The 27,905-nt window shown below is 38.4% G+C and overlaps 1 protein-coding gene and 1 non-coding gene across 2 annotated transcripts; one reads left to right on the top strand and one right to left on the bottom strand.

The window, feature by feature from the left end:
* The first annotated feature begins 7,358 nt into the window (after positions 1-7,358).
* On the top strand, positions 7,359-10,900 carry LOC133294922 (receptor-like protein EIX2). Its single transcript, XM_061493689.1, has 3 exons — positions 7,359-8,192; positions 8,283-10,101; positions 10,710-10,900. Exons 1-2 carry the CDS (start codon positions 7,389-7,391, stop codon positions 10,098-10,100), a joined length of 2,622 nt encoding a protein of 873 aa, XP_061349673.1. The 5' UTR covers positions 7,359-7,388; the 3' UTR covers position 10,101; positions 10,710-10,900.
* A 13,392-nt stretch (positions 10,901-24,292) lies between these two features.
* Positions 24,293-24,399, bottom strand: LOC133294924 (small nucleolar RNA R71). Its single transcript, XR_009749269.1, has one exon. It is a non-coding gene; the product is annotated as a small nucleolar RNA R71 (small nucleolar RNA).
* Between the last annotated feature and the right edge of the window lie 3,506 nt (positions 24,400-27,905).

Raw genomic sequence — 27,905 nt, 5'->3', positions numbered from 1 at the left:
ATAATATATAGGACTAGTATAACGAGTTTGAAATCAAAATAATGAGAATTGGTGTCAGAACTGATACCGGATACGTAAAAGCGCGTACCGGCAAAGTGCTGCGAAAAATAAAATAAAAATATGATAAATCCTAGAAAAATGGCTAGGTTGAGAATCCAAAGTTTGGGATTAAAATGATAAGCGTAACTATTAGTGCTAAGACAGTGTAGTTAGACTTAATGAGACTATAAATAACCTTTGGCACAAAGACCTAGGTTAATTCTAATTGTTTCCTACGTGAGCTTTTGGAGGCTTAGCTGCTTCCTCCCTTCTTCTTCACCATCTCATAGCTTTCTTCCTCCTTGAACTCTCAGAGTGATCATCTTTATGCATACTTCCTTCACCAAAGTAGCTTAGGTGTGTGAAACCAAGCCTTGTTAGGGTGTGAGGCCACTCATTACTGAGTTTAGGCTTCTGAGTGGAGGGGTTTTGTGGCTGTGTTTGGGAGTTTTCATTGGGGAAGCCATGTTCATGTCTTTGGTGGTGTCAAGAAGCCACCTTTTGGTGTAAAAGGCCAAGCTTGAAGTGCATTTTCGTAGCTTTGGAGTGGCTGAACCATGGTGCTGTATTGAGAGCTCAAAGTCAGTGTCTTTTTCTGAGTTGCTGAGCCTTGAGGTATACCATGATCACCTCCTTTGTATTTTCATGATTTTAGCTTGATTAAGCCACTAAATGAGGAAACTTGAACCATTTGAGTTAAAGGATGATAATCTATGCTAATAAGATGTTAATGAAGTTCTGTTTGTGGAGTTATTGGACTCCCAATCACATTTGGACCCTTAAAATCGAGTTTATGCAGAAACTACACGAGTTTCTGCATTCTGTCTAAAAAGTATTCGAATACTTTTCATGGAGTATTGGGATACTTGCCTGATATTCGAATACTTATCGAAAAGTATTGGGATACTTTTCTGGGAAGGGCAGTATTCGAATACTTTAGTAAAAGTATTGGGATACTTGCTAGTATTCGAATACCTTAGTAAAAGTATTGGGATACTTTTGGTATTCGAATACTTATCGTGGAGTATTGGGATACTTAGTGGTATTCGGATACTTTATTGAAAGTATTGAGATACTTAGTGGTATTCAGATACTTGAGTGAAAGTATTGGGATACTTAGTGATATTGGGATACTTTAGTGAAAGTATTGGGATACTTTTCTGGGAACAAAAGTATTCGAATACTTATCGAGGAGTATTCGAATACATTTGGCAGAATGAGACTAAAATCAATTTTAACAAGTTGGGAAGCCTTAAATGCAATATAGGACCCTAATGAAGCAGTGTAGGTTTGTCCTAAAGGTGTTCAAGTGATAAAAATGAAATAACCCATTATCAAGGCTTTGGGAAAAGTCGGTAATCATTAAACAAAAAAGGAAATGATGTCCTTATGCAATGAAACTCTAGACTATGAATATTAATGATATTTCTGGCATAAACAGACTGTGCTTTTGCTATTTGGTGAACCGTGGATTGCTAATTGGACTCTTAACTTTGGATTGATTGCTTAAGAGGTAAGCTTTCGTGTCCTCGGATTGATCTGTTGCTTGTTCCACCGACCTCCATGGGAGGGCAGTTTATATGCATGTATGCTTTTATGAAAATGATTTATGCATTGATATACGCCTGAGACATGTTGATATAGCTGTTGATGTAATGTATGAATGTCAAGTTAGTACTTGTACGATCAGGCAGCCACCCTGGTGTGCAAGGCACATGTAATGTATGAATGTGATGTTAGTACTTGTACGATCAGGCAGCCACCCTGGTGTGCAAGGCATGAGGCAGCCTCCCTCATGTTGGTAGGTAACAGACGTGTTTAAGCCCTATCCTGTTCCCTGGCCAGTCGAACTGTACTTACATACATCACATGATTAATGAGTTGTAGTATTTAACTCGTTGAGCAAGAGATTATACTGTCATGATATAAATGCCTTAACATGAACATGCATTGAAATTACTGTTTTTGAACTTATATTATACTTGTAAGTGAGCTTGGGGCTGAAGAGTCCTTGATGACCCCTTGTCTTACTGAGATTTCTTTTTAGAGATCTCACCCCACGTTTGGGGCACATTTTCAGGTTCAGGTACCTCGGGGGTTGAGACCTCGGGCGGCAGGAGGCCGGAGCTTAGTTGATTGTTTATTGCCTGTTTATGCTGATCTGATTGGATGCTGAATTATGCTTATTGTCATGATATTATTGTTTGAGCTGAGACTCTGTTGGGCTTATTGCCTTATTTGGTGAGCATGAGGATTGTCCATGCCACATTGATTATGCTCTGTTTATTTAGATTTGAGTTGTATAATTGAATCAGGATATTGTCTGGTCTACGTGTTGTAGTTCCGTGACTAGATACACACTTAATATATATGAGGTATTTCAGTTAGCTTTTATTGCAATGTACATACATGCAATATTTTGAAAAAGGATTAATTAATCAACTCGATTAATAATAATGAAGTCATAATTGAAAAGAAAAAGTTAGCTTCCGCATTTAATTAGCTGCGCTATTGCTATATGTATGTTTAATACGCTGGGTGCACACGGGGTGTTACAGGCATGGTGGAACACACAAGGGATTAACCCTAGAACCAAAAGTTTACCTCAATTCCAAAAGCAATGCTCTCCAACATTAGATCCAAGCTCAATCCACTTTTATTGAATCCGTGAGAGGTAACCTACAATGATCATACAACAATGATCATCAATAACTTGATCAACAAGTCACAATAATGAAACAACACACAATCACTCTCACATTCCAACCCAATTTCCATCAAATTATCTCCATATGGCCAATGGGCATCTTGTCACTAACCAAGGGATTTTCAATTGTTCTATCATATTTCATTTTCATTAAACATCCACATTAAATTCCCCAATAACCTACACATAATTTTCACCAACCATATTTAAGACCCCATTCACAATTCTATTCATAAATTTCACTAAGTTACAAAACTTTGTCACCTTAAATATTATTGATTCAACCGCATTCATTTATCATTCCAAGCTTTTATTTCCAAAGGAGTAACATCATTTAATGCTCCCAACCACCTCCAGCCTCTTATACAATATCATTCATTAACCCATTTTTCAATCTCCATAAAACTCAATAAAAGTGTAAAAACTTACCACAAACTAGCTCCAAGGTTCGCCAAGAATGATTTTCAAGTCTTGGATGATCCAAAACTGTCACTAACCACCACCTTTGGCCTCAAAACCACCACCACTAGGAGGGAGAGGATCTCTTCACTCAATGCTCCCCACAAGACTCTCTCAACATGAAACACACTCACAATGGTGTGGGGAACAACTTTGTAGTTGCAAGTTTCTCCTAAAAGTGTTTAAAAATGGAGATGGAGTTTCAAGCTCATATTTTGGTCTCCAATGGTGGGTTTCACGATTTGGGGCTGATGAGAGGAGAGAGAGAGCTTCAAAATCTTAATTTTAAACTAATATTAAAGGTCACTTTAGTGGGGTGGTCCCACTTATCACTTTACTCACTTAAATCTACTCATTTAACCCACCAATCATCACTAAATTTATAATTCATTAATTTTATCCCAACTCCACATATTTTTATTTCCTATAGCATAATTTTATTTCTCACGTTTATCGGTAAATTTACACCATAATATTTTATCCGGTAAAAATCACTATTCATCAAAATTTCTCAAAATATACCTACGATCTCCAAATTTTGTACTGAATCCATTTTCAATATTATTTTCCTTAAATTATGTCTCGTTTTCATATTTCATAGTCTAGGGTTTCATATTTGGAAAATTGCCCTTTTGCCCCTGATGGGTATTTTCACTCAAAACTCATGATTTTCTCTAAATAAGCCCTCCAATCCTCAATTAGGGATTTAATAATATATTTGAAATATATGAGGTGTTATACCAAGGCAATACCTAGTCTTTCATCAAGCAACCTAATTACTTCAATCTACAATATCACATAACCAAGGCACCAACACACAATTTTATAATACAAGTATCCAAATACATGAAAAACCATGCTTTATTCATGCCACAATTCAGCCCTAAACCACCACCACCACATTGATGAATTAAATTTCTTTTTATCATCCACATTGATTCCTTAACATATTATACAAAGGGACAACTAACCAATTTATGTCATTGACCTCCAAACACATGATATTTCCAACACTTCCTCTAAGTCCCATTTCGGCCAAAGCTCAACGTAACCCCATTAATTGTTTAGTCCCATTTTATTTATTATTCCTTCTCACAAACTATTACTCAAGCACACCTTAGGTCCAAGCTACACTCTATCATGCAAAACAACCAAGACTTCATCATTTTTCCATGCATAATTTTTGGTTCACACACCAAATGACCAAATTGAATGTTCAATCACATTTCCACCAATATTTTAGCTCTCTAACATCTATTCTAACATACATTAAGTCCAACTCACACACCATTATCACAACACTTCGGATTTTTCATCATTTTCCCAACCTATTTTTCGGTTCAAAAACTATATGATCACATAACCATGTTTTCATCTCATTTTCACCATTCACTTTACATTACAAACATATTTTCCAACATAAACAAAGTCTAATTTGCAATCAAAAATAGCCCCACCAAAACATCATTCTTCCAAGACAACTTCAAATTTTGATCTCCAAGAAACTCAATGAAAATCAATGAAACTTACCACCAATCAACTCCAAATTGTTCAAGGAGCAAGAATCAAGCCTCAAAGCAAGCAATGCCACTCTCAAAGTCCATGAACACCATCAAGGTCGCCACTTTCTTGGGGAAGGATATCTTCACAAAATGATTTTCAACCAAGTTTCTTAAGAGGAAAGATGATCACAAGACCAACAATTTTCATGACCAAAGTTAAGGCTAAAAGTGAGTAAAATTGGAAGTAGATTTTTCAAGGTCTCCAAAAATGGCCCTCGGTTTTGTGAGGCGGCATACCCACGAAGAAGACAAGCAAAAATAGCTTAAGTGGTGTCTTGATTTCACTTAAGTGGAGCTTTGACTTAAGTCAAGGTTTCACACATAGGAAATTATTATTTTACCCCTCACTTAAACTCCTAACTCATGTTTTAATCATCAAATTATCATTTTAACATTCACCAGTGTCATTAAGTAAACTCTCACCGGCTAATTTTCAAGTTTTCAGGTATTTTTGCACAGTTGCATTTTTACCATGATATTTCACTATTTGCATGTTTTCCCAAATATCACCAAAAATATCCAAATTTTATTCTTAATCCAATTTTTTTGATTTTAGTCCTAGAATAATATTTAATTTTTCATTTCATTGGTTACGATTATTATACCATTAGTATATAATGACTCACATGATTAGTAACTTAGAGTAGATAGATATAAGTAGATCAATGACTAAAATTGGTATAAAAGATTTTATTCTCATATCGATGTAAGTTGATCCTACCTATATATATACCTGACAAACTAAATCATAGTTTCATCAATTTTAAATCTTTTTTATTATATTTTTTTAGAGTAAAAAATACTTATATATTTAAATAGCATTACATTTTTATTTTCCTAATACTTTTTTATATACTCCTTGAAAATATTGACGACTTGAATAGAAATTTTGAATCACTAAATAGTTAAAATAAACTATTTAAATCTAAAAATATATTTAAAATTTCAAAAGGTGCTATATACAACTTTTTTTTCTTCTAAAGTTCTTTGAATGGACATGTTCAACTCTCCCGATTTAAGTTATTCTAAATGGGAGAATGATGCAAAATGAATAAGTTTATTTTAGAATTGTGTTATTTAAGAATTATTATGTGCATTTTTTACAAATTTTAAAATATTTTCTTATTCACGAGATCTTTTATTATTAAAAATAATTTTATCTTTAATAAATTATATATTCATAAGAAAATATTATCACGTCAATATTTTTATTTAATTCGATTCAATTAAAGTATCATATTTTAAGAAACTTGTATTAAACTAATATTTTATTTTTAATTAGAAATTATTTTAAAATTTACGATTAAGATTGTTTTTAATAGAATGTATGATTAAGATTTTATATTTAACTAGAATTCAGATGACCTTATCATTCAAATTTGATAGATCGACACCAATTTCAAATTTGTATGTCTTATGCTTTTTTCTCTAGTATAGTTAAAGTCGATTTGATAGTCCAATAGTTGATCCAAAATGGACCCACTTCATGAAGTATTTTCCTATTTGTTTTTCAACTGAGAGACCAAAGCAACCTAACTTTGCTGCTGTAATTTCCACAGCCATTATCTTCTTAGCTATGATTTGAAATTAAGGCTTTCCCAATTTTCACGGTATCATGTCTTAGTCCATCGAGTGAGACATAAAATAGGGAATTGCTCAATTTCGTCAATTTTTTTTTTTTCTCGTGTCATTATTATATTAACTTGTGAAGCATATCTTATAGAGAAATGTTTTTGTTACGTAACAGAACATAAAAACAAATTTCCTACTCTCACAAAAGGAAGAGATAGGAGAGAGAATAGGAAAAAGAGAAAAAATTTAAAGTGGGTCCCATATAAAATTTGTGTGTGTAGGAAAATGATTTTATGTTATGTAACATAATAAAAATAAAGCCCTATCTTATATTCCAAGTCTCCCCTGTTTTTTAAAGTCTCTTGTTCAGCGCCATTCCTTGTTTCTATTAACGTTCATATGCGAACAATTTATATAATTAGACTAAGATGTTGCATAGCGGTAAATTTCAATTTTTTTGGTTCTGTTTTTATCTGCATCCAAATTTTACGTAAGTATGTCTAGCAATTATAGTGGTTCGTTGCAACCAAATTCTACATAACGGTTATATTAAAAAATGGCGGCATCGTATATGAAAAAAGTCAATGACTGTCTGTCTTTATGATCTTTTGAGATTATATCAATTATTTGTTGAAATTTATCATTCTTAAATGATATCTCATGAGATGTGATTAGTCAAATAGATTTTTAAACCAGAAAGGGCAAAATACTATTAAATGAAATGATCAGGAAAGGGAAAAATAAATGGTTCTCAAATATATTGTAACAGTAGTTTGACAAAATAAAATAAAAAATTTGGCAAGAAGCAATCATATAGATGGTTTCTTGCAAAACAAAAGATATTTTTCGTAACGTGAGTTTCAAAGAAACTTCACAATTCCAAGTCTTCCCTGCCTTTTTTCCAAGTCTTATTGTTCAGAGCCATCCATTTTTTCTGGCGTTCAAAAGCCAACAACCTATATAATTAGACTCTGATCTTGCAAAATAGTAATCAAACATCACTCAGAAATCCCATTTGAATCAGTCATTGTTCTCTTGTTCCATGAACCATGGTCACTTTTACTTCACAATTTTCATTTCTTTGGCTTTTGTTTTTATTTACAACCACAATCCACATAAGCATGTCTAGCAATCACAGGGCTGTTCATTGCAACAAGAAGGATCGAGAGACACTATCAATCTTCAAACAAGGCATAACCAATAGTTCAGACCATCTTTCAACATGGTCAAACGAAGAAGATTGCTGTGCATGGAAAGGAGTCCAGTGCGACAACATTACAGGCAGGGTTACAAAGCTTGATCTTCAAAGATTCTCTTTGAAAGGTGAAATAAACTTATGTTTGCTAGAACTTGAATTTCTGAATTACTTGGATTTGAGCTACAATTACTTTGATGTGATAAGTATTCCACCTAGTCCTCACAATGTCACATTTGCCTCTAACCTTCTTTACCTTGACTTATCCTGGAATTACGGTTTTCTTCAAATGGATAATCTTCATTGGCTTTCTCCACTTTCTTCCTTGAAATATCTCAACCTCAGTTATATCGATCTTCACAAAGAAACCAACTGGCTTCAGTTGGTGGCAATGCTTCCTTCATTGTCAGAGTTACGCTTGAGGGATTGTAGCCTAAGCTACATCAGCCCATCACTCAAGTATGTGAATTTTACTTCACTTGTTACTCTTGATCTCTCTTTCAACAATTTCAACTCTGAATTACCATACTGGTTGTTTAATCTCAGCAGTGGCATCTCTCATCTTGAACTTCATTACCATACTGGAAATAATCTTCAAATGGATAATCTTCATTGGCTTTCTCAACATTCTTCCTTGAAATATCTCGACCTCAGCGGAATCGGTCTTCACAATGAAACCAACTGGCTTCAACAGGTGGCTATGCTTCCTTCATTGTCAGAGTTACACTTGAGTGGTTGTAGCCTAAACAACATCAGCCCATCTCTTAAGTATGTGAATTTTACTTCACTTGTAACTCTTGATCTTTCTAACAACAATTTCAACTCTGAATTACCATACTGGTTGTTTCATCTCAGCAGTACTGACATATCCTATCTCGACCTTTCGTATAACAGTATACATGGTGAAATACCTTCGAGTTTGTTAAACCTACAGAATCTGAATTACCTTGATCTATCAGGGAACAAACTCGAAGGATCAATTCCTAATTGGTTTGGCCAACAAGAACATCTGCAGTCCCTTGATCTATCCAACAACCTATTTTCTGGTTCCTTTCCCTCAGCACTTGAAAATTTGTCATCCTTAGTTTCCCTAAGTATTGGCTCTAATTCCTTCTCCGGTGCAATATGTGAACCATTTTTATCCAAACTCTCTAAATTAGAAGACTTGGACTTGAGCAATTCCACTTTTGCATTCCATTTGGATCCTGAATGGATTCCTCCATTTCAACTTAGTGGTCTTTCTTTGGGAAATACAAATCAAGGTCCCAACTTTCCATCGTGGATATATACACAGAATTCATTACAATGGCTAGATATATCAAGCTCTGGAATTTCATCCGTAGATGGAGACATGTTTAGGAGCTTCATAGCAGGACATTATTGGTCGTATCTCAGTATGTCCAATAGTTCAATCAGTGAAGACATATCGAACGTTACGTTGAATTGTTCGTTTATAAGGTTGGACCATAATAATTTCACTGGAGGGCTCCCACATATATTGCCAAAGGCCACTGATGTGGATTTATCTGACAACTCCTTCTCAGGACCAATTCCTCGTGGTTGGGAGAACTTGAATAACTTGGTGTACATTAACCTGTGGAGTAATAGATTATCCGGTGAAGTTATAGTGGACCTCTCAAACTTTATGAATTTAGAGGTTATGATCCTTGGAAAAAATGAATTTTCTGGAACTATACCGATTAAGATTCCACAGAAGTTACAAGTGATGATATTGAGATCTAACCATTTCGTGGGTAATATTCCACCCCAGCTATTCAATCTCTCTACTTTGTTTCACCTGGATCTTTCCCTAAATAAACTTTCAGGATCTATGCCTCGGTGTGTGTTTAATGTTACTCGTATGGCTACAGATTATTATCCCTCGTATGGCATGTTGGGTGGTTACGTAATCCTTTTGCATACAAAAGGTCAAGATTATGATGATTATGAAGTCAATCCAGATAGGCGAACTATTGACCTTTCAGCTAACAACTTGTCTGGAAAAATTCCCTTAGGATTATATGGGTTAACCGAAATCCAAACATTGAACTTATCTCACAATCATTTCACGGGAACAATACAAAAGGAGATTGGGGATATGAAAAATTTGGAATCTCTTGATCTCTCCAATAATAACCTTTATGGAGAGATTCCTCAGAGCATGGCTGGTTTGTCTTTTCTTGGTTATTTGAACCTATCATGCAACAATTTTAATGGACAAATCCCGATAGGGACTCAACTTCAAAGTTTTAATGCATCGAGTTATATTGGGAATCCAGAATTCTGTGGAGCTCCTCTTTCAAATTGTATCACACAAGAAGAAATTCCTAAAGATACAAACAAAGATGCAGAGAACGAAGATGGGGGCATAGAAAGAGAGTCACTGTGTCTTGGGATGGGAGTTGGATTTGCAGTGGGCTTTTGGGGGATTTGTGGTTCATTCCTTCTCATTAGGAAATGGAGACAAACATATTATCGGTTCCTTGATCACATGGGTGACCAACTTTATGTTACGTTGATGGTAAAGTTCAACAACTTTCGTAAAGCAGAGGTACCTGCGAGTTGAGGTCAGTAAAGTGTAAAACCCACTCTATAGTTTTCGATACTGATCCTCTTATAATTTATATTAATTGTTATTTTTTTTAATTTGGATTTTTTAATTTTAGTAGCGATTACATCCACTAAAATTAGTCAATAGCTGTTGCTAAGGTGTATGTGTGTGCGTCAACTTTTTAAAAAAAATGTAATACTTAATAAAGAAAATCCTGCCTTATATAACATAATCTTTTGATGTGATCTTCCCATAAGCAATACGTACATGAGTGATATTGAGCCTTACATAAAAAAGCTAGTAAGTGCATTTTATCTTTAATATTTAGTTATGCACGCAAAAACATAGTATTATTGAAAATCTTTTTTTATAATATGGTCTTTGGAGTTGAATAGAGGGTGAGCTTATGACACAAGGACTGCAACCATCTAACTAGCAGTAGCCTCTACAAATTCATCTGCTTAGCAACATTGTTAAACTAAAAATGACTAAAACCATACCCATAGCTTGGAATGTGTATTTACGAATTCACTTCACAAATTGCGTTTTGTTGTTTTATTTCTGATTTACCTTTTTATTAATTTTTTTTTCCTGTTTTGTTTTGTTTTTTTGTTTTTGTTTAAGGAGGACTCTTTGCAAGAAGACGACGACGACGACTCATCTCCCGCTACTTTGTTGGATTCGGATGCTTTATAATTTTCTATGGTTTAGCGATTTGGACTTGGGTCATGAATAAGTGTTGCGACTTGAGATTTTTTTAACTTATTTATATTCTGTTGTGACTGAGTGTATTATAATTAGTGATGTGATGAGAATATGATGACTTATTAAACTAGGGTTCATGTCTCCAGCTTTTTCTTCCCTTCTTTTTCTATTTGTAATTGTGTGTGATTGAATCAATCATACTATTTTACGTGTAAGCTCATTATAAATGGTTGTGGTCATATAAATCGTCCGACTTTATAGCAGAGGGAAGGAAGCAGAAACCAGAAAAAGTAGGAGCTTTGGTCTCAAACAGATAATTTTTTAGATAATTACTTGGGTGTTCTTTTCCTTTTGTCTTGAAGTTCCAACATGAGTAATGCTCCTACCCCGGTAATAAATTGATTAAAAACATGTTTAGCGTAAAAACTAAAAAATATTATCCAAATCTTAGGCGGAAACTTTATAAATGAAAAACAAAGTTTACACCGAGTTTGAATTTAAGGGTTATTTCATTTGTGAGGTTTACGTAAGTCAATTTTTAAATGTTCTTTGAATTTTATTTTATTTTATTTTTGTTTTAAAAAAAAACTGCTTGGAGCAACTATTTCTGCACCTTGATTAAAAATTAAATTAAAACAAAAGCTTGAGTGGAAAAGGGGGAATAAAGGACTGCTTATGTCAGAAAATTTGAATTATTATGTGTTGTATGTATTCCCTCGTAACATTCCGTTACCGGACCGGTGTGTTATCATCAATTAAATAGGATATTAAGCGCAGTTACAGTCACATTGATTAGTTAAAACTACGGATAAACTTTTTCACAAAAATATTGTTCATTTACTTTTTAAAACAAAACCGTAATTATAACCATGTAACATTCTCTAAACTGATACCACTACACTTAACCAATAACTTTAACCTTTTTATTATGATATGCTAGACATCTAGGACTTTCCAGAAAGATATTACAATTACCAACTTGGTTAAGTATATCCGGAGTTATTAAACTCGCAACGTAGCTGACAAAATCCAACTTTCGGTATTAGAGCATCAACTTCAATACTAAACTAACATTGATATACTCATCCAATGGCTATAATATTTTACATTTTTATAGCTCTATGTGTTAGCTTTACATAGGTTAAAACCTCACTGAATTTGGAGCTTTGTAGCTAGAGTTATGCTAATTTTACTAACCTATGTTCGTGCTAAAAACGGGCTGAGAGCGCTTAAGCGCGCTCTTCAAACATATTTTTCGCCCGGTAGAACACTTAAGCGCGATCCTACGCGCTTAAGCACGCACAGGCAGAGGGAATTGGTATTTTTAGGCCACCAAGAGCGCTTAAGCGCTCTCCAAGGCGCTTAAGCTCCCAACACATCACACCAACCAATTTTCGTGTGGCACTATTCACATAACCTAGATTCTTCAAATTTTCATGAAAATAAGAGTTGGATGGTGGAAACTTAGCCCAAGTCACCTTAGAATACTTGGGGAGTGATTCTTCAAGCTCCAAAGCACACAAAACACCCACAATCACTCAAATCTATCAAATTTTTGAAATGGAAAGGGTGGGATATCTCCCAATACAATGACCCCAAACAAGAACCAAGCTATGATTTTTGTAGAGGATGAAATTTGACACACTTTAGGCTTTGGAACAGATCAATTTGGTGGAGGAATGAGGGATCTATGGTTCTGGCTCAACATCAATGGCTTCTCCTCTCCCCCCTCACCTTTCCAGCGAAGAATATGAACAAATGAGAGGTGTTTTAGTGGTTTTAACACTTAACATAGATTAAGTTATTTTAACTGGGTATAAGCTTGTCTATCTATTCACCACCAACCTTAACCATTTGGTCTAAAATATTTTTCTAGGAATTTTTTTAACTTACTTTTATAATTTGGGTACTTTTGCCTACACGCATCTTAACCCTTAATTATCACTGACTGCACTTTTTACTTCAAAAGTGTCCTTAACTCATTAATTTTAACTTGCTTAATTCTACCCACTTATCCATGTTTAATTATTTAGTTATAGGTAATTAATTAAATTCTTAAGTTAGGAGTGTTATATCCCCCATATTGGTAAATATTTGTGGAAGATATTCTAATATATTTTGGGTTTACTCTACCTACTCTTCTCCAATACAGTAAAATCAGAATCCCATAAGAAAAAGAAAAGAATAAAGATCAGTTAAAATTTTAATCTAATGATATTAAAAATAAATAACTAGAGTAGATTAAAAAAAAGAGAAAAATAAGAAGTATAGTATCCTAATAGGGAATTCATGGAGTCCGTACCTCCTTTTGGTTTGATCTTTGGTTATCAAGACTAGGTCCCTTAGTGGAGCATAAGTTGCAAGAAATTTCGGAAGACATCCAAAGGTGGAAGGTTGCAGATGTAGTTTGATGGGCCTTCAATAAAGTAACCAAGTGCATTAATTAGGAACTAGTATATATATATATATATATATATATATATATATATATATATATATATATATATATATGTTTAGGGTGGAGTTTCTTTATGCATGAATTCAGAATTGGCTAGAGGGGAAAATTGGGAATCTCTAGGAGTTGAGGTCTCTTGGGATTTAATTTTAGCATTTTATCTTTTTATTAGTGTATGTAAAAGAGGCTATGGCTCCATTGTTAATGAAATCAACGATATATTTTTATGGGTTCCATCAATTTGGTATCAGAGCATGTCCGACCTAGGGGGTGTTTTTGATCCAGATCTGACTATATATATATATATATATATATATATATATATATATATATATATATATATAGCGGGACAGGATATTCTTACACCGGTGTAAGAGTTATAAGTCTTACACCCAATCTTGACCATTGATCCACTTGTATCCAATGGCTCATATTACTAAAAAATTAGACCCTTTAGATATAAGTGGGATCAACGATCAAGATTGAGAGTGTAACTTACACTGGTATAAAAATGATCTTAACCTATATATATATATATATATATATATATATATATATATATATATATATATATATCTGTGTGTGTGTGATTCCAGAATTTTATGGAGACAAAGATGGAATTAAAGCTTGGGATCGTTTGTCGGGATTGAACAAAAATTTCAAGCAAACCAAATTCAAGAAGCCGATATGTTGAATGAAGCTATGAAGGGGTTGAGAGGTAGTGCTCTCAGCTGGTACAAACTTTGGAGTGAGTTTAGTTTTCATGTAAGCTGGCGGAGCTTTGATAGAGCATTTATGTGGAGATATATACATGAGATATGTATAATAGGTGAAGTTGAAGTATCGAATAACCCAAAAAAAAGAAGGAAAAAGAAAAAGAAAACAAAAAAACAAAATCAAAGAAACAAAAAAAAGGAAGAAAAAAAGAACGAAAATGCAGATGCAGATTGTAACACCCGTATATATCCCGTAATGTTACCATATCATTGTATTAAGCTGCGCTTAAATAAAAATGCGAAATATATTTTTCTTTTCAATTATGATGTCATTATCATTACCAACTTGCTTATTAATCAATTAATAAAACATCGCCTATATGTAAATTGCAAAACACAGCTAACTGAAATACCTCATTACATTAAAAACATAAGTATGTCTCTAGTCACGGAACTACAACACGTAGGCCGGACAACTATCAGATTATACAACTCAACATAACAGTGCTAACAGCCAAGTGGCATGGACAAACCTCATGCTCACCCAAAAAGGCAACAAAGCCCAACATCAGTCTCAACATCAGCAACATACTAAAAGCAAGCTAAAAACATAAGCATCAACAGATATATCCAGCATCCAACATATCAGCAAAATAAACAGCAAACTCATCAACTAAGCTCCGGCCCCCTGCCGCTAGAGGCATCAGCCCCCATACTACCTGAACCTGAAATAAGCGTCCCCAAACGTGGGGAGAGATCTCTAAACAAGAAATCTCAGTAAGACTAGGGGTCCTCAATGATCTTCCACCCCAAGCTCACTTACATGTGCAATATAAGTTCCAAAACAGTTCAACAATATCATTTCCAAAATAGTGCAATGCAGAAGAATATCATGTCATGTGTGTCAATACTATAATCTATTGGCCAGAGAATGTATGAATACGTCTATTACCCACACATAATAGTACAAGGAACGTCGCTTGCACTTCACCCCAGTTTCACCATCTTGTATGTACCACATACTCAGGCTTACCGTATAGGTGGAACACCACATGCATATCATAAAGCCATTGCACATATCAGCTCAAAAGCATTTCATTATATCAAAGCATGTAACACAGCATGCATATAACCATTCCCCCATGGGGTATGATGGAACTACACAATGGCTAAACCGAGGACACGAAAGCTTACCTCTCAAGCTAACTATCCAAGCCAAGAGTCCAACCAATGCTCACAGCCCAAACACAGTAGAATCACAATATGATATCGACCAATAATATATCAATAAACATGCACTACAAGCATACATCACAAAGACAACGCCTTCTCTTATGTTTTACGTCTTTAGGCTCCTCACATAGCTACAAGCCCTTAATCCATTGATTCTGACTTAGTCCAATTAATACAGAAGTTCAACTTCCTCAAACTAGGGTCCACAAACCTCCAAACATCAGTTCTGGATGAACAGTAAGCTACTGTTCCTCGCAAACCCAGAATATCCGAATTTTTGTCGGGGACATATCCGGATATCAATATCCGGATATGCATATCCAGATATCTCACGACAAAATGCAGTTTTGCATTTCGCGAGATATCCTTCCCAAAGATGGCTCATTTCATGCATCCAGAAGTTTAAACATGCGATTTAAGACGTGTTTAACAACACCAACGTTAAGTTATCAACTTTAATCCATTACATGCATCAAGGTTCCATCTTTAACCACTAAACTTAAGATCAAAGGTTGGTGAAGCTTACCCAAGGTTCAAACAGCAACCATAGATGCTCTTGGAGCTCACAAGTCAGCTCCAAGGTACTGACTTCAAGGGTGCACGAAAATGCACTTCAAGGTGAGTTCTTTCTTCACAAAGATGACCACTTGAAGCCCTCACCACCAAGACAAAGCTCCAACCACCAAACCAGCACTCTCCCTTCCCCAAAACAGAAGCACAAACTCAGTATGTGGCTGACTCAACCCTCCCAAACCACTCTACCAAGTGTTTACAAAGAAAGAAGGAGAAGAATCAAAGGAAAAGAGAAGACTTTGGAGGTTTTTCATGCAAAAACACTAAGGGAGAAGATGACCAGCAAGAAGGCTCACTCTCAGCAGCCAACTCACGCATACAAGGCTGGAGGATCAGCCTAGGGTTGTGTGCAACCTTCTATTTATAGGCGGTTTAGAAATAAACACACATTATTAACTTTAATTGCTACGCTTAGCATTTTAATCCCAAAATCAGGATTCTGAACCTACTCAATTTTACAAGAATTATCATATTTTTCTTATATTTTTCGCAGCACCTTTCCGGTACGTGCTTTTCCATAGCCAGTATCAGTTCTGGCACCAGTTCTCATTATTTTAACTTGAAACTTGTTTTAAAAGTCCTACATATTATTCTAGGAATATTCATACACTTATTATAATTTTCCGGGATACTTCATCGGTACTCATTTATACCGAGTAGCAGAACCGGTATCTGCACTTTTCGTCAGAAAAGCAACTTTCAGCATTATTACTCACTTACCATAATTATTAGAGTCTCATAATAATTATTAGGGTCAATTATGGAATTATCTCATTAAACTCATAATTAACTGATTAATTTCCTTAATTAACGGTGCGGGTTCTTACACTCACCCCACCTTTTTAGGATTTTGTCCTCAAAATCAGAATATAACTGTCTCGAAAACCGGGATACTGCAGGAGAAGCTCGTCCTCTCGCTCCTAGGTACACTCCGTAGGAGTCCTTCTTGACCATTGCACTTTGACCATCGGAATGATCTTGCTCCTTAGCTGCTTCTCGCCACGATCGAGAATCTTGAGTGGTCCAACGGGGGTTTTCAAGTTCTCCCGAACCTCCACATCATCCGGTTGCACCACGTGCGAAGGATCCGCTATATACTTGCGAAGCTGAGACACGTGAATCACGTCGTGGATGTTGGCTAGGTTCGGAGGCAAGGCAAACCGGTAGGCAACAGGTCCTATTCTACCAAGAATCTGGTATGGCCCAATAAATCGCGGGCTCAGCTTCCTCACTTCGAGTGCCCGTCCAACACAGGTGACAGGTGAAAGTCTCACAAACACGTGCTCACCCTCACTAAACTCCAGTGGACGATGCTTGACATCGTAGTAACTCTTCTGGCGATTCTACGCCAGCTTCAGCTTTTCCCTGATCATCTGGATCTGCAGGGTGGTATCTTGGACAAAGTTCAAGCCAAACAACTCACGATCTCCAACCTTAGACCAGCAGGTAGGTGTACGACACCTCCTACCGTACAACACCTCGTAGGGTGCCATGCCCAGGCTAGCATGAAAACTGTTGTTGTACGAAAACTCAACCAACGGAAGGTACCTATCTCATGCCGAGCCCTGCTCCAACGTGCAAGCCCGCAACATGTCCTCTAAGGTCTGGATAGTCCGCTCAGCCTGTCCATCAGTCTGAGGGTGATAGGTTGTACTCAGTCTCAACTGAGTCCTAAAAGCTCCCTGCAGCGCCTCCCAGAACCGAGATGTGAACTTCGGGTCCCTATCACTGATGATACTCTTGGGCACCCCGTGAAGCCTCACGATCTCGCGAACATACAGTTTGGCCAACTACTCAGTAGTGAAGCTCACCTTCACTAGAAGAAAATGGGCAGACTTTGTCAGTCTGTCCACAATGACCCAAATAGAGTGTCAGCCAACCTGAGTCTTCGACAAACCCACAACGAAGTTCATGGAAATGCTCTCCCATTTCCATTCTGGAATCTCAAGAGGTTGAAGTTTACCAAACGGCTTCTGGTGTTCTATATTCACTTTTTGGCAAATCAAGCACTTGGACACATACACAACTATGTCCTTCTTCATTCCTGGCCACCAGAAATTACGCTTCAGGTCTTGATACATCTTTGTCGCACCAGGGTGAACAGTAAACTGGCCTTTATGGGCCTCTGCCATAACCTCTTCGGTCAAAGGACCTCGAGGAAAAACCATCCGCTTCTGAAACAACAGAAGTCCATCTTCATTCCAAGACACACCGTCTTGGTTCTTCACGTTGTCGAGGTACTCTCTCTGCACTTGCGCCTCTTGGATCTTCTCCATAAGCTCATTCCTGACCCTCACAGTCTCCATCTCGAGAAGTGCACCCCCAAACAAGGAAGTCACCTTCATATCTCGAAACTTCTCTATGAGGTCGAAGTCATCCATCATCAAGCTGGATAGACTCCCGGATTTCCGGCTTAGAGCATCAGCTACCATATTGGCCTTGTCAGGATGGTACTTCAACTCAAAGTCGTAGTCCTTCAGAAACTCCATCCATCTCCTCTGCCTCATGTTCAGCTCCTTCTGATCAAACAGATACCTCAAGCTCTTGTGGTCACTGAACACCGCAAACTTCATACCGAACAGGTAATGCCCCAAATCTTGAAAGCAAAAACAATCGCAGCCAACTCCAAATCATGAGTCGGGTAGTTCTCCTCACGAGGCATCAAATGCCTCGAAGCAAAAGCAACAGCTCTACCAGACTGCATCAACACACAGCCCAGCCCCTTTCCAGAAGCATCACAATAAAGCTCGAACTGCTCCTCAGGATCAGGAAGGATCAACACAGGTGAAGTAGTCAACCTTTCCTTCAACTCCTGAAAGCATTCCTCACACTCGTGAGTCCACACAAATGGAGTCTCCTTTCGGGTAAAGCGAGTCAAAGGGAGAACGATCGTGGAGAATCCCTTGATGAACCTCCGATAGTAACCTGCCAAACCTAAGAAGCTCCTCACTTTCGTAACTGTCTTGGGTCTCTCCCAATCCAGCACGGCCTCAATCTTGTTGGGATCCACTACAACTCCATCTGCTGAAATCACATGCCCCAAAAACTTGACTGACTTGAGCCAAAACTCACACTTAGAAGGCTTAGCATAAAGCTTTTTCTCCTTCAGCACTTGCAGAACAATCCTCAGATGCTCCGCATGCTCCTTCTCAGTCTTGGAGTAAATCAGAATGTCATCAATAAAGACAATCACAAACTGATCCAGATACAGCTGGAAAATCCTGTTCATGTAATCCATGAACACTGCCGGCGCATTTGTGAGTCCAAAAGGAATCTCCAAATACTCAAAGTGACCATATCTCGAACGAAACACGGTCTTAGGGACATCCTCCGGCTTCACCTGAATCTGATGGTATCCAGACCGGAGATCAATCTTCGAATACACGCAAGCACCCCTGAGCTGATCCAACAGATCATCAACCCGAGGAAGGGGATACTTGTTCTTGATCGTCATCTTGTTCAACTGCTTGTAGTCAGTGCACAATCGCATTATCCCGTCTTTCTTCTTCATAAAGATGACCGGTGCTCCCCAAGGAGAAACACTCGGTCGAATGAAATCTTTCGCTGAAAGATCCTCAATATGCTTCTTCAGCTCTGCCAACTCCAGTGGCAACATCTGATATGGAGCTAAAGAAATAGGCCCCACACCAGGAAACAAATCAATGGAGAACTTTATCTCCCTCTGTGGCGGAAACTCAAGAATCTCCTCCAGAAACACACCGAGGAATTCCCTCACCACAGGAATGCCAGTGATATCCTCCTATGTCCCACTCACCAAACCTCCCAACATGACATATCCAAATGCCCCTGCTCTCAAGGCCTTCCTAGCCTGCAGCAATGAAATGTACGACGAGGAACTAGCTGTGGAATCACACGGAGACATCACCACTCTCTTGGCACAACAATCAATCAAGGCACAATTACTGGACAACCAATCCATGCCCAGAATAATCTCCAAGTTGGCCATCGGCAATCTTATCAGATCTACCGAGAACTCACGGCCGTCCTACTGAAACGCTACATCGCGATGAACAGTGGTAGCATCACACTTTTCTCCGGTGGCGGTAGTCACCCGCAACGGTGGAGAAAGCACAGCACTGGGCAACTCAAGCCCCAAAGCAATCGGGGTCTCAACAAAAGAATGCATTGCCCCAGAATCAAACAAAACATCAACAGATGAATCACCAATAGACACAGTACCTCTGACAAGGTTCGGAGCGTGGTCCGACTACTGCCTATCCAAGGTGTACACACGCCCAACAGAAGGTGGCACTGCAGGTGCCAAAGTAGATGCTAGAGGAACCATCTGCAATGGAACTGCCTGAACAACTGCAGCTCTCGTCGTCGACGACGGACAGTCTCTAGAAAAGTGGCCCTCCTTGCCACACAGAAAGCAAACCAACTGCCCCGAAGCATAACGTCCCACATGCTCCTTTCCATACCCCGAACATCTAGGAGTGGAAGGAGGCCTAGCAACACTGCTCTGCTGCGATGAAGTCCTCTTGAACTGGCCAGGTGCCTGCCTAGCCGCAAACTGCTTTCCCTTGCCTTTCGGGCCAAACTTCCTATCTCTCCAGGAAGTGGAAGTGGGAGTGGAACTACCAGTCCCCTTCGCCTCAGCAACCTTGGCCCTCTTGGCCTTGCTCGATATACAGACATCCTCGATGTCCCGACACTGCTGCACAAGTGTCCCGAAGTCTCTCGAAGCTGCACCAGCAATGCGATCAATAATATCCTCACTAAGTCCTCTACAGAACTTAGCAGCCAAGAACGTCGGAGTAGGCGAAACCATCCGAAAATGTGCAAATTTCACTAGCTCATTAAACTTGGCCAGATACTCGTCAACAGACAACGAGCCCTGCACCAATCTATCAAACTCCCCCTGCTTCCTCTCCTGCGCATCGTAGGGAAAGTATCTGCCCAGAAAGCAGTCCTCAAAGAACGGCCACGTCATAACATGACCCTGCATCTCGAAAGCGTGAGAGGTGTTCGTCCACCACTCATGGGCATCGCCCTCTAGCATGTAAGAAGCAAACACCAGCTTCTGCGGATCAGTACACTGCATGACCCGAAAGATCTTTTTTAGCGCTTGTAGCCATCTCGCTGCAGCAATAGGGTCATAAGACCCATCAAAAGCAGGTGGCTTATGCTTTCTGAAAGCAATCAGTCGGCGATCAATCATGTCACGATCCTCAGCAGGCTCCACAAAGGTCTCTATCGTCCCAACGACATGAGTAGCACTACCAATATGACTCAGGCTCTCATCCTGAACACTAGGTGGAGGCGGCGGCGGCGATGGCGGTGGAGGTGGTGGCGGAGGGAACTGACCAACAGCAAGACCAACCCTCATCTCCTCCAACATGACTCTCATCATCGTCATGTTCGCCATCCGGTTCGCCTCGATGACTTCCTCAGTGGTCCTCTGGTTCGCCTCGCGAACCTCTTTTGCGGCTATACGGTTCGCCTCATGAACAACGTCCATCATTGTCGCGTTGGCCAATCTAGTGGCCTCCTGATCGTCTAATCTAGCCGCCTGCATCTCAGCCAATGCAGCCAGGATAGGATCGGGCTGATCCTCAGAAGTCTCGCGGGTTCTCCCGGGTCTTACCATGACTCTGCATAAGTTACACAAATTATGAGTTGATCAGGCCCATGCAATGTGATCACATATGCATTATCATAATAACAATCGACAGAGTAAACACATAAGACAGACACAACCAAGCATCCTAACTATTGCAATACATACATGCTTTTCTCTCGAACCATTTCTCTGATACCATAAATGTAACACCCCGGATATATATGGGGTGTTACACAGATCTAAACACAATAAAAGAAGAAGCAGATCGAAGCTCAGAGCAAAATGGAAGCATAGTAGAAGAAATCAACGAAGAAGAACAACAACAAACAAAAGAAAATAATAAAGGAAAAAAAGAAGGAGAAGCTGAGGAAGATCGAAGACTGCCGAAGAAGAATAGGGAGTTTGACGAAGGAGTGGAAGAAGCTGGAGAAGATAGAGAAAACAAAATCGAAGAAGAATCAGAATCAGAGAAAGGTGAAGAAAAAGAAGCGGAAGAAGAAGACATCACCAAAGTTGAAAACGAAGAAGTTGCAGATGGGGATGGAAATGATGCAGACGAAGAAACAAAAAAAAAGAATAAAGAAGGAGACAAAGGAGAACAAGAGCTAAAGGTAGGAAGAAGAGCGACCGTAGTTGTTAAGTTGCATTTCCAGAATTTGTCTAATCTGGGTATGGCATTTTGGGTCGAAGAAAGGAAGAAGATTAGGTGTTGGGTCAGGTTATCAAGTGGGCGGAGCAGAATCGGGTTAACCCAAGGAGAAGGTAGTTACTATACGAGGCTGATGAACCCTTAGTTCATCATGGTTTTTAGCAGGAATTAGGATCAAATTGTGTGATTAAATGATGAAAAACTAGGTTAATGTCCTAAGATGTCCTCAATTACAAGTTCAAGAGCTTTATTGGAAATTTGTATGATTCTTGTAGGAAAAGCAAGCTTGAAAGACAACTGGAGAAGGAAGAAGATTCTGGAGCTCAAGAGGAGAAAAATTGCCTAAGTGTTGAGCGCTAAAACGTCCACACTGAGCGTTTTAGCGCCCTGCTACAGAAAGAGGAGGCCAAAACTTGCTGGTGATGAGCGCTAAAACGTCCACACAGAGCGTTTTAGCGCGCTGCTACACTAAGAAGATGGAAAATTGCTGGTCTTGGGCGCTAAAACGGCCTGCAATACGCGTTTTAGCGCCCTAAAGTGGAAAAAGATTCTGGTCTTCACCGCTAAAACGTCCAAATCAAACGTTTTAGCGTTGGAGCAAGTTAAAGTTAGTTGAGCATTCACCAAGTTTGGACGCTAAAACGGTCATTCCTTAACGTTTTAGCGTTGGAATCAGTTAAAAGCAGTTGAACATACGTAAAGCATGGACGCTAAAACAGTCACTTATGGATGTTTTAGGGCCCACATCAGTTTTCTGTTTTTAATTGTAACACTATATAAGGCAAAGCCTTGACACTTAGAAAATATCTGGATCTGAGGGATCTGAACTCTCTCTCTCTCTTAAACTTAGTCTGACTTCTCTCTAAATTCTCTTAGTTTTTGTATTAGGATTTCCTTGTAATAGTTTGGAGATTGAAGACTTTCAACATGGAAATGAAGTTTGTTTCTTCTTCTCTTATTTCTTCCTTAGTCATGTCTGAGTAGAGTCTTTGTAGTCTGAATGCAATAGAACTCCATGATAATACTATGTTGATTTGATTAATATGATGAAGTATTTTTCATGTGTTGATTTGAGATTTTCTGATTTAATTATTTTTATCAAGGAAGTAATATAGAACAAGGATGTTTATATGACTTCTGTATTTGATAATCTCAACATCAGAATTCTAGTACTCAAGGGATTGATGCTAGAATTCTGATGTAATCTTAAAACTTTAGTAATTCATGCATGTATTAAGAAAGAGATCACCAAGGGATTGGGGTTTCTGATTAATGTATCCATCAGGGTAGTAAGGGATTACATCCTGATGATAAGTAAAAGGTTGATTAAAATCACATGGAAAGGAATTCATCATATGATCAGTTTTTTTTACATAGGTTATTGTGGAGGAAAGTTGTTTTCTGACTACTTGTTGTTTTATTAATTCCTAATCCACATTTACTTTGTGTCAAATTACTTACAATCAATTTTCTGGTGACAATTTATTCATGATTTTTACAAACTTTTATTTGATTCAAATTAGTTTTCTATGGTATATTGGTGTTTGAACACAATTCCTCGTGGGAACGATCTTACTCATCATTTTATGACTTGTACGACTAGTGCACTTGCTAAACGTCCAACAAGTTTTTGGTGCCGTTGCCGGGGAATTTGTTTTTCAACACTAACTGATACTATAGAATTATGAGATTGAATCCTTTTATTTTCAGTATTTTAGTTTATGTTAAGTTTCTGGTCAATTTTGATTTTGGTATATGCGAGGTACACTTGATCCGAATTTGTTGTTGTATGATCCAGAATTAGAAAGGACATTGAGGAAGCACAAAAGGGCAGCCAGGCAAAGGAGACAGTTGCAAGAAATTGGTGAATCAAGTACGGTTAATCAGGAAGATATAATGGCAGAGAATCACAGACCACCACCACCACAGAGGACACTGGGAGAGTACATGACTCCTACAGTGATTCCTCCAATTGGGAGTGTTGTGCGCCCAACAGTGGAGCCCAACAACTTTGAATTGAAGCCTGCTTTGATTCATTTGGTGCAGAAGGATCAGTTTGCTGGAACCAGTGCAGAAGACCCTTACTTGCACACAGAGAACTTCCTATTGTTGAGTGATACTGTGAAGATAAATGGTGTCACAAGAGATGCAATTCTGTTGAGACCATTCACTCATTCACTGACGGATGATGCAAGGAGATGGCTGCAATCATTGCCACAAGGAAGTATAACAACTTGGGATGATTTGCAAACCAAGTTCTTGCAAAGGTTTTTCTCAGCATCCAAGAGGGCCAAGTTGAAGGATGAGATTACAAGCTTTAAGCAGAAAGAGTCAGAATCCATTTATGAGGCTTGGGAGAGGTTCAAGACTTTGTTGAGGAAATGTCCACAACATGGAATTGAGGCATGGCAACAAGCAGCAATCTTCCTGCAAGGAATGACCACTAACACTAGAACCTTGGTGCATGCCACTGCTGGTGGATCATTGACTACCAAGACCCCTCAAGAAGCTTTGGATATCTTTGAGTCATTAGCATCTCAAGAATTTGATAATGCCCCAGTGGCTGACAGAAGGACAGGAGTCATCAGGTTGGATGGGTATGATGCTCTGTTGGCAAGGAATGATCAACTGATGCAGACACAGAGACAACAGCAGCAACAATTAGATACCCTTATCAAGCAACTCTCTTCACAAAAGGTAGCCTCTGTGGAAACCAAATGTGTATGTGCTATCTGTGGCAAGGGCCATGTGACAGAGGAGTGTGATTATGGGGGATCATCAGAACAAGCAGAGGTGAATGGAGTGTGGTATGATCAGAATAATCAAAGGAACTACAACAATCAGGGAAAGAATGTTTATATGCCACCATAGAAAAACAAGAATCAACACCCAGGATTCAGCTATAGTTCCAACCATCAATTGAATCCACCATTACATCCTCCACCACCACATATGAAGGAGCAGTCAAGTGATCCTGCTGCATGGGAGAAAACGTTTGCTCAGTTATCTAAGACAACTCAGGATTATGTTCAAGGTTCTAATTCATTCAGGGAAGAGACAACTGCATTCATGCAGGAGACCATAACTTCTTTCAGAAATCAGGAAGCATCAATCAGAAATTTGGAGACCCAGATTGGTCAATTATCAAGACAGATATCAGAGAGATCACAAGGGAAATTTCCAAGTGATACACTAGTGAATCCTAAGGAGCACTGTAAAGCAATTATGACAAGAAGTGGGTTGGTACTTCAACCAGTGAAAAAGAATGTGGAAAATAAAAAGAATGAAGAAGAGGTTGTGGTTGAAGATGTAGTCTCTGATGATGAAGTAGAGAAGATGAAAAATGAGAAAAGTGAGAAGGAAGTATTTGTTAGAGATGTTATAGTTGGAATTGATAAAGAAGAGGAAGGGAAGAATAATAAGAATGAAGGAGAGGTAGAAGTTGGTAAAAATGCTTCCCCACAAAAGATGATGAAGTGGGAAAAGAAGAAGATGGCTGACAAGAAAGAACAGCCAGTTATTTTATCTCCCTATGCTAAAGTTCCCTACCCTCAGAGGTTGAAGCAAGAGATTCAGAAACAGCACTATGCAAGATTCAGCAGAGTGTAGTGCCCTAATCCAGAAGAAGCTTCCAACAAAAATGAAAGATCCTGGAAGCTTCAGTATCTCTATTGCTATAGGAGATGTGGAGGTGGGAAAGGCATTGTGTGATTTGGGAGCCAGTATAAACTTGATGCCGTTGACAGTATGTAGAGCTTTGGGAATCAACACTTTGAAGGAGACCAATCTTATTCTGCATCTTGCAGATAGATCTATCAAGAGGCCTGAAGGTGTGGTTGAAGATGTCTTGGTCAAGGTAGACAAGTTTATTTTTCCAGTGGATTTTGTGATTCTTGACATGGAGGAAGAGGATACAGAAAGTCCTCTATTGTTAGGAAGACCCTTTTTAGCAACTGCAAGATCTTTGATAGATGTTGAACAAGGAAAATTGAAGAAGTGAATAAAAAAGAAGAATTCCCAGTTGAGGAACAAAGATCAGAAGAAGAGACAGGTACAGAGGATTACCAAGAAGAGCCAGAAGTGGAAGAGCTTGAGAAGAAAATTGATGACATTCCAAAAGGAGCACCTAAGGTAGAACTTAAAGAATTACCTTCATATTTGAGGTATGTGTTCCTTGGGGATAATCAAACATATCCAGCAATCATTAATGCAATGTTGTCTGATGAGGAAGAAGGGAAGTTGATTAAGGTACTCAAGAAGAATAAAATGGCTATTGGATGACAGTTTTCAGATCTTAAGGGTATTAATCCTTCCTTTTTCACCCACAAAGTATTGATGGAAGAAGAGTCAAACCAGTAAGGCAACCACAGAGGAGACTCAACCCCACTATGAAGGAAGTAGTGAGGAAGGAGGTGGTGAAGTTGCTTGATGCTGAGATGATTTACCCCATTTCAGACAGTGCTTGGGTGAGTCCTGTGCAAACCGTGCCCAAGAAATGGGGGATGACTGTGGTGAAAAATGAGAACAATGAGTTGATTCCCACAAGGACAATCACTGGCTGGAGAATGTGCATTGATTACCGGAGGCTGAATAAGGCAACCAGGAAGGATCATTTTCCACTTCCTTTCTTGGATCAGATGCTAGAGAGGTTGGCAGGACATGCTTTCTATTGCTTCTTGGATGGTTATTCAGGGTACAATCAGATAGCTGTGGCACCAGAGGATCAGGAGAAGCTGCTTGCATGTCCATATGGAATATTCGCATACCGGAGGATGCCTTTCGGCTTATGCAATGCTCCTGCCACCTTTCAAAGGTGCATGCTTTCCATTTTTTCTGATATGATAGAAGAATGCATAGAAATTTTTATGGATGATTTTTCTGTATTTGGGTCTGATTTTGACATATGTCTAGGGAATTTAGATTCTGTTTTGAAAAGATGTCAAGACTGTAACTTGGTTTTGAACTGGGAGAAGTGTCACTTTATGGTGACAGAAGGTATAGTTCTTGGACACAAGGTGTCTAGGAATGGAATTGAAGTGGATAGGGCAAAAATTTCTGTGATAGAGAAACTTCCTCCACCTGTAAATGTTAAGGGTGTGAGGAGTTTTCTTGGTCATGCAGGATTTTATAGGCGGTTCATAAAAGATTTTTCAAAAATTGCCTAGCCCTTATGCAAGTTATTGGCACCTCAAGGCACCTGATTTTTCATTACCATTTGAATTCTTGTTTGATGATGAATGTAAATTGTTGCATGTCATGCATTCTTAAATGATGCACAAAATAATTATGCTATTTAATTGTGTATGCATTTGAAAATTAAGTTGACAAAAGTTATTGTTTACATTGACCATGCAGCTTTAAAGTATTTGTTAAGCAAGCAGTGCACCTATCATGATGGCTTCGATGAGAGTTTCCTGATGAACATGTTTTGGCAATATGTGCTGTGAACAGAGGTGGTTGGGGATAGAGTCTTATGCTCTCAGTACCCCACCATGGTTTGCCTGTCGTTTGCAGACTATAAAGCTGCTGGATTGATGCCTAAGGATTTAACATGGCAACAGAGGAAGAAATTTCTGCATGATGTTAAGAGGTATATTTCAATGTCAACCGTATTATTTTCTATGAGATATTTCAGATAGTGTGATCCGACGGTGTATTCCAGAGGAAGATCAGAAGGATGTGTTGTGGCATTGTCATGGTTCTGCGTATGGTGGACATTTTGCTGGTGAGAGAACTGCAGCAAAAGTATTGATGAGTATTAGCTTCTGCTGGCCCACTATTTATACAAGGATCTCAAAGAAGTTTGTGGAGGCATGTGATAACTGTTCAAGAAGAACTGGGAATCTTCTAGGCGACATGAAATGTCGTTGAACAATATCCAGGAAGTGGAAATCTTTGATGTTTG

The sequence above is a fragment of the Gastrolobium bilobum genome, unplaced genomic scaffold (assembly GCF_033153095.1).
Source record: "Gastrolobium bilobum isolate Gb01-03AN ecotype WA unplaced genomic scaffold, APGP_CSIRO_Gbil_v1 utg26899, whole genome shotgun sequence".
Taxonomy (NCBI): domain Eukaryota; kingdom Viridiplantae; phylum Streptophyta; class Magnoliopsida; order Fabales; family Fabaceae; genus Gastrolobium; species Gastrolobium bilobum.
This window is presented reverse-complemented; position numbering and strand designations above follow the sequence as displayed.